The sequence below is a fragment of the Meleagris gallopavo genome, chromosome 7 (genome assembly GCF_000146605.3).
Source record: "Meleagris gallopavo isolate NT-WF06-2002-E0010 breed Aviagen turkey brand Nicholas breeding stock chromosome 7, Turkey_5.1, whole genome shotgun sequence".
In the NCBI taxonomy this organism is placed as follows: domain Eukaryota; kingdom Metazoa; phylum Chordata; class Aves; order Galliformes; family Phasianidae; genus Meleagris; species Meleagris gallopavo.
Genome location: NC_015017.2, coordinates 13383049 through 13390906, shown reverse-complemented (window position 1 = coordinate 13390906; position 7858 = coordinate 13383049). Strand labels below are relative to the sequence as shown.

The 7858-nt window shown below is 37.5% G+C and overlaps 1 protein-coding gene across 1 annotated transcript in view; it reads left to right on the top strand.

Annotated features, from left to right (window-relative positions):
• The first annotated feature begins 234 nt into the window (after nt 1-234).
• DNAJC10 (DnaJ heat shock protein family (Hsp40) member C10) overlaps nt 235-7858 on the top strand; it is a 28033-nt gene continuing 20409 nt past the window's right edge. The window contains exons 1-8 of the mRNA XM_003207513.4: nt 235-596; nt 1900-2065; nt 3676-3726; nt 4604-4686; nt 4879-5010; nt 5984-6077; nt 6286-6363; nt 7499-7542. Coding sequence (XP_003207561.1) covers nt 396-596; nt 1900-2065; nt 3676-3726; nt 4604-4686; nt 4879-5010; nt 5984-6077; nt 6286-6363; nt 7499-7542 — 849 coding nt within the window. The 5' untranslated portion in view covers nt 235-395. The remainder of the gene's footprint in view (nt 597-1899; nt 2066-3675; nt 3727-4603; nt 4687-4878; nt 5011-5983; nt 6078-6285; nt 6364-7498; nt 7543-7858) is intronic.

The window sequence follows — 7858 nt, the reverse complement described above, 5'->3', positions numbered from 1 at the left end:
GAAGGCGGCCGCTGCAAGCATGCGCTTAAATACGGCGAGAGGGGCTGCTGCCGTGCGCTGTGCTGCCCGGTCACCTCGCTGATACACGGGGAAGGGATGGTCTGCTGGTTGTGTGGACAGCCGGCAGGCTGTGAGCCGACAACAAACTCCACGTTCAGTTGCAGAGCTAGCAGTGCGGCTCAGTACTCGTGTGTATTTGCTGAACGAGCTGGAAAACGTACCTTTTTTCTCCCTGTTTTTCATAGACCGTAATTCTTGCAGGACTCATGCCGTGAAGTAGGGCAGCCAGAGCTCTGACGGGGGCCCTCAGGAGCACTGCTCTGTTCCCCAGCTCCATCGGATCACTGGAGGCTCTTCTCAGCATCACAACTCGTAAACTTCCCAGAGGCTCCACAATGGAGTTCTTGTTGTCCAAAGGAGATTACCCTACATCTTTCAGAAGGTCTTTACTAGTGGTTTTAGTATGTGTAATGGTTCTTGTGTGCACTGACCAGGACTACTATAGTTTACTCGGAGTATCCAAAGAAGCAAGTAGCAGAGAAATAAGACAGGCATTCAAAAAGCTGGCACTGAAGTTACACCCTGATAAAAATCAGGTAAGTTATGTCCTTAGCAGATCAGCGTTGTTGAGCTAGTAAATTTTAATGATTGAACGGTACTTATTTTATCTCAGGTGTTTATCTGTACTTGGGATGTACCACCTGGTAACGTGGTTTAGCTCAGATTTTCTGCAGAAAAGGTTTATGCCTAGGGTAGGCTAGTAATGTGTGGTTGCATTGTCATTTGGATCACATTAAAGTGCTGTAGGAAAAAAAACAAGATCATTTAATTCTCTGTTCTGTTTTTGTAAAGTACAAGAAAACCTACGTTTGCACCATATTACCTTGTTGGTAAACTGATGAGTTTCTGTTTAGCTTAAGGAAGCTTACTATTGCTCTGCTGGTAATTCTCACCCAGATAGCATCCAACAGCAGCCTGTCTTGAGGCAGCAGTCTCCTAAGTGTCAAGTAAGACAGAGCAGAAGTTGTAGGAACACCTGAGTGTAACAAGGAAGATTAAAAGTAGAATGACTAAATGCTGGAAATGGCTCAGTGCTGCTGTATTTTCCAAAATAAAAAAAAGCTTAATTACTGTTCATTTGTTTGGTGTTTCTTTTCCTGAAATAATCAAAAATTCATGGGAAGTATGAGGGTTTGGCTCTTCAAACATATGTGCAACAGCGCAGAGCCTCAGAAGACACCAATGTGCTATGTAAGCCCAGCAATAGCACAGATTTTCTAACTGAATGAGTAGGGAAATAGAAAAGGTTATCAGGGAAATAGGAAGTCATCGTTCTGTTTGTTTCATTGTGAAACAAGATGCATTCTGTTTCTCTGCTGCTTCTTTGAGTCCTGGTGTACAATGCATTTTTGTAAGTCCAGAACAACTCAGTCAATCTATTGAGTTCAGAAATAAAAAATAACTTCATTTGGGAGGTGCACTGATGGCACATTACTTGTTGGAAGAGGCTTCCTGCTGAATTTGCATGTATGCTCCTGCTTCTCTCCCCAATGCATTGTGTATCAAGAGAATAAAACTTGCACAGGATCAAACAAAAGTTGGGAAAGCTGAAAGAAGAGGCATCACTGTGGAGAACATTACAGCTCCCTACCAGGTAGCTTTGTATTTCAGTTGATGCCTTAGTGATGAGGATGAGGAAATGAGTAGAAGATGCACTGGGCTTTAGAAAAGGAACACTTAATTGCAGTACTCATAGAGTCCCCTGTGTAGTGTCAGCTTCCACTCCACTGGGCAGCTTTAATTAGGGATACTAAAATGTTTCCAAAAGTTATTTTCTCAGCATTATATGTACAGTGTGGCTTATTGTTTGCTTACTAATTATAGTTTTTCCTTAAATAGAATGATCCAAACGCCCATGAAAATTTCTTGAAAATAAATAGAGCCTATGAAGTACTTAAAGATGAAGATCTACGGAAGAAGTATGATAAATACGGAGAGAAAGGTCTCGAAGATCAGCAGCAAGGAGGCCGCTATGAAAGCTGGCACTATTACCGCTACGACTTCGGTAAGTTATGCTTGGGATTTGTTTGAAATAGTCCATGTAAATGCAATGTTCAGTTGTGTAGCAGTCTTTTTACATCAGAACCATCTGATGCATCCCCTCCGCACTTCTACTTGCTCTGTTGTTTTCCAGTAGCTGTCATTTTCACTGTGTTGAGCCAATTTTTTATTTCCCATGTTAATGGTTACCCACCAAATGCCAGCAATGTTACATTCTACCTGCCTAGGTTTCTGCTCCTGCTGCCTACTCTTTTAAAGTGCCTTTTCTTTTTCATTTAAATTCCAGTGTTGCTATTTAATTTTTTCAAATTGTATATTTTTTTTAAATACCCGGTGCAGGAATTGCATTCTCAAGTGGATTTTGAGAGGACATTTCTGCATTGTCAAGCATGTTTTATATACAAATATACAATGAGAGGTCAGTAAAGGGATGGTAGAAAATGAAGAAAATAATAGAATAACAACTAAAATGATCTTGAAACAAGTTATTTCATGTTTACCTCAACAGAGTTTGTATAGTTGTAGAAAGGCCAGAGATAACTATTCCTTTTTTTCAGGTGTGGATTGATGTAATGTGTTCCCATCTCTTAAAAAATAAAAAAAAAAGTCTGAGCAACTTGAAACTAAGTAAATCAGAGACAACCAGCACAGAAAAAATGAAAACTGCTCTAAAATTTCTTCAGATAAACAGATTTAAGTAATCATTTTTGTCTGAAGTTGCACTACTTGATTCAAAAACAGTATCCTTGACTGCCTCTTAACCAGTTGTTTCTAATGACTTATTTATACACGTATTGGTATAAATACAGATATTTCTGTGTACATGTGGTGAACGTGTGCAATATATTGTATGACATATGCATAGCTAGTAGTACAAAAAATAGCTTGTCCACTGTGGAGGTTAATTTCTCTTGTCACTGGTGTGTACGTTATCCTTGTGCACCTCAGTGCGGTGGGATCTCAGCATGCCAGGCTCTGTGTCCTTACCAGCACAATATAATGGTGTCTCAATAGTACTGCTGCTATCTCTTTTCTGGCTTTCTCAAGTACTTGAAGTAGGAGGTCAGTTGTAATGTTGTTCTAAGTAGGAGTGTTTGGCTTTCAAGAAAGCTGCTGCACCTTATTCCACTGCATCCACCTGTTCTATTAGTTCTACAAAGCTGAGATAACCAGAGGCTGAGACAGGAAGTTAAAGCTTCCAGATATTGCACGTAGGGCTCTCAACTGAGAGCTGAAGCTTTGTGAATTGCAGTCTAATAACTAGTTGATGCAGTTTCTAATACACCTGCTGTATGTAACACCTGAGCTGTCACCTAAAAGCCCTCTGCTGATAGGAAGCAGCAGTTCAACTTTTCTTTGCTCAATGATTGATCTACTAAAACACCAACAGAAATTTTATGTTCCCATAATGGCTTCAGTAGCATGAGGGAACAGCAGTTTGTGTGAGAGTAAACTGAGGTGACACATTGCTAAATAAATATAGCTAAGTCATAAAAATTCTCTGCCAACTCACTGTTTCAATTTACACGTACTGTTCTTTGTTTCCTGCCTTGTTAATTTGTTTCTATATTTAAAAAAAAAGAAAAATTAAAAAAATTGTCGTTCTTTTAATAGGTATTTATGATGATGATCCTGAAATTATAACATTGGATCGAGGAGAATTTGGTAAGTTTCAAATCAGTATGCTAGCTTGACAATCTGACAACCCAAAGTAACAGTTTTTACATTCTGACGTGTATATCTGTAGACTTATATTACGTGTCTGCAAATTATTTTTTGAACTGCCAGAAAATCATCTTGGTATGGGAAAAAAACATCCCTTAACAGTTCCTGGCAAACTGTAGTTAACGGGTATCTATACACAGTTTAATTTATTTTGTAAGATTTGTAAGAGGAAATTACTTAATTTTTGTCAATAGTGTGAGAATATTTTAATATAGAAAAATGTACCTTAAAAAACTCGCTATAAAAACAATGTTCACAGATGCAGACTGAAAGGCATGGAATGCACATGCGTGTGGGCATGTGTTTTGTTGCTGTTGTTTTATTAGTGAGAGTAGTCATTACCTTTCCTATTATTTTTCTAGTTACCATCAGCTGATTATGTTGCATTTTGAACTATTAGACAGTATTTCTACGTAAAGCCATTGCCTTGTGGAACCCCAAGAAGAAGCAAAGCGATCATAAGGAAGTGGAAAGCTTGATTGTGTAAAGTTGTTTTAGCAATTGTGCTTTGGTGGTAAGGTAGCCAATCTCACAGTAGCAAACATTTCAGCGAGGCTCATCTGTAAAGACTACATTTATTCTCAACAGAACTCATGTTGAAATTCAGGGTGGTGATATCCTCTGTAGAACAATTTTCATTCGCTTGCCTACAGTAGTGAGATGGAATCTGTATCCACTCTGAGTTACTGTTACTGGCTTGTGTCTGACATCAGGAAATACTTGATTCAGCTTTCAGGAAAGCAATATACATACATTTGAGATACGCATACCTGCAGTGTAGTCATTACTTACATACAATTTTATTCTCTCTATCTAGATGCTGCTGTTAACTCTGGAGAGCTGTGGTTTGTCAACTTCTATTCTCCTCGGTGTTCCCACTGCCATGACTTGGCGCCAACGGTGTGTATAGCTAGCACAAAGCTCTCAAAGTGCAGTTCCTCAACTTTGTCATTACTCAGCATAAAACTCGATGAGGTGGATTTCTATGCTGAAGTGGAAAAAACTCCAAGATCTAGAAAAAATATATGCTGATCTTTTTCATTGTTTCTTTATAGGAAAATAGCCCTTTTTTTTTCTTTCTTGTTTTCCTAGTGGAGGGAGTTTGCTAAAGAGATGGATGGAGTAATACGCATTGGAGCTGTCAACTGTGGAGATAACAGAATGCTGTGTCGAATTAAAGGGATCAACAGTTACCCCAGTCTGTATGTTTTCAAAACTGGAATGGTAAGCGATAAAACTTCAGGCATTTTTTAGAAGGATTGAAATTGGGAAGAGTATTTCTTTAACTCTTGCTAAACCATATATTTCTATATAGCTTTCCATTTATCTAATTTTCTTGTAAGAAATTAATTTTTCTCTTCCTTCATCATGGTTAAAATTTAGATAGCTAATGTCTGTACAGTGTTTTATACTGTGAGTTCGTTGGTTGGTGGGGTTTTTTTTGCGAGCCTTGTTGTTCTTGGCTTGTTTTTGTGTTGAATCATTTTGCTCTCCAACAGTGAACTTCTGATCTTTTCTTAAAACAAAACAAAACCAAAAAAAAACACCACTTGCTGTGCAGAAGGAAACATCTGTTTTGGGAAGGTATTCTCATCAGTGGTGCAGCAGCAAAGCAGTGAGTCTGAACCCTCAGACAGGTTCTGCTTGTATTTTAGAAGTCCCTTATAGTAGTAAAAGAACAATCTGTATCTGTGACTGCATACCTAAAGAAACCTGGAAATTGCTTCCACAAGTCTTCCTGCACACCAAGAGCAATTGTGCACACTTGGCACCGCTGCTTAACAAGCAGTTGCAAAGAGTTGCATGCAAATTGCACTTGCATCATTAGGTATGTTTTGACAGTGTTAAGATTTGAGAGGTTGAGTGCAGAGATTGCTCGTGTCAGTCCACTTAGCACATGCACAATTTTAATTCTTATTTAAATAAAAATATAATCGTTGGGAGCTGGCATTCTGAGATGTAGTCATCCCTTGTGTTGCTTGACTTGAGAAGAAATCATGTTACAAAATTTAAATAAATGTTAAATTCCAAACCTTTCAGTAAGAGAGAACAACACAGCAAAAATCTTTCAGAGAGGGGAGGGGAAAGTGAGTCTGACAATTGTGTAAATACTGTTAGCAAAAGTACTGGTATACGTGTGTGTATATATAGACTGTATATAAAGTTTATAAAATATATTGTTCTTTGTCTTTTGTAGCAACCTGTGAAATATTATGGAGACAGGTCAAAAGAGAGCTTAAAGAACTTTGCCATGCAGTATGTTACAAGCACAGTCACTGAGCTGTGGGCAGGTAATATTCATGTATTTTGCTTGGGGTGCTGCTCTTGAAATTGCTTTTACACTATAAAAGATGGCAGAAGCTAGGTGTAAAACAAAGTCTGCCAAAAATCTGCTGTTAGTTTTGATAGTAAAAATAGCGTTTACTGTACTTAATATAAAAGCTTCTTGAGTTTACATTGAAACCAGTCACAAACTGATGCAAATTGTTTCGTTCTCAGGAAATTTTGTAAATGCCATTGAGACCTCATTTGCTTCTGGCCTCGGTTGGTTGATCACCTTCTGTGCTGAACGTGGGGGTAGGTGTATTACACTCGTCAAAAAGGCAAACAGAAAAAAGTGTTCTTGTTGACAATGACATGATCCCTTCTGCTTGTAATGAAGAGTACATTTGTTCAACATCTTAGACAAACACAATATTTGGGCTGTGGGGTCATTTAAGCTCCACTCTACAGGCATTTTCACAAAAGGAACATGAATAGAAAGGTTATGGTATTGTGATTCTGTAATGTCGTGTGAGTCATTAAAACAGCACTCAAGCACCTCCCCTCAGGAAGGAAACAGGCAGAAAAGGTCTCTGGCTTGAGTTTCCAGCTCAAGCTCAAGTGACAGATACTGCATGCTGGCTTGTCATGGTACCTGATTGGGAGAAAGGATGAATCCCCCGCCTTAAACTGCCAATACCTAAAAATGAACTGAATGTCATGGACTCTCGTGGGATCAGTATTAGATACAGCAAGAGAAAGCTGCCTGGGTTTGTTGGTAGAGCTAAGGAAATTTGCTACACCTTTGACAAATAAAGATTTCTCCATCCTATGAAGAGACCTTTGTTCTGAAAATTAAATAATCAGAGTTGCAGTGTGACTTACATTTGTAAACAGTTTGATTTCAAGTTGTAATCCTTTTGTCATTAAGTTTTCAGCTTTGGTCCAGTTAGAGTGAGGATGAAAGGTCATCTTAGTAAAGGAAAATTAAACTATTCAAAATAAGTCTAGATAGATTATTTGAGCATATAATAAATATATTACAGTGAGTTGTTATTTTAATCGTAGGGATTCTACATTTTCATTTAAATCTCATTCCAAGGCAGTATATAGAAATGTTTTTCATTACTAAAATTTCTTCTGATATCATTATTTAAGTGTCTTAGTACAGCAAATAAACATTTTAATATAACTTTTAAAATAGATATTTCTTTGATGAAACAAGAGAATGCTATTCATGCTACTTTTAACTTACAGTAGACAATCATTGGTTGTCAATTTGTGGACGTTACAACTTGGTCACTGCAATACTTCACAACTAGCCAGGAAGCATGTCTTTTGAAAGGGTTACCTTTGTAAGGGAGAAAGGGGTAATTCTAAACAAGAGTAGTTACAGTGAGTTAATAATCTGAAATCTTATGTTTCCAAAGAAATTACTTTTATTTTGCAGATTGCTTGAGTTACCAAACACGTCTTAAGCTTGCTGGCATGTTGGTAAGCAGTGTTTCATTTTGAAAGCATTACCTGCTGTTTAAAAACAGAATTGAAAGCCTGAAGTTATAGCCAAAACTTTGTGTTTAGTTTTGATTTTCAAAACAGTTAAATATTTTGACTTAGTAACTATTGGAATTGTTTTCACATTTTATATGGCTCTTTAAAAATGTTAAGTGACATGTGACAATGTGATCTCCTTCCATTTTCTAAATGTTGTATGTAACAATTTTTGTTGGGATTTTCAGTAATATTTTTGAACCTGAAATTTAAAGATGCTATTCTTGGTTTTTTTTTGTGATGTCTTTTTGTTTTTTTT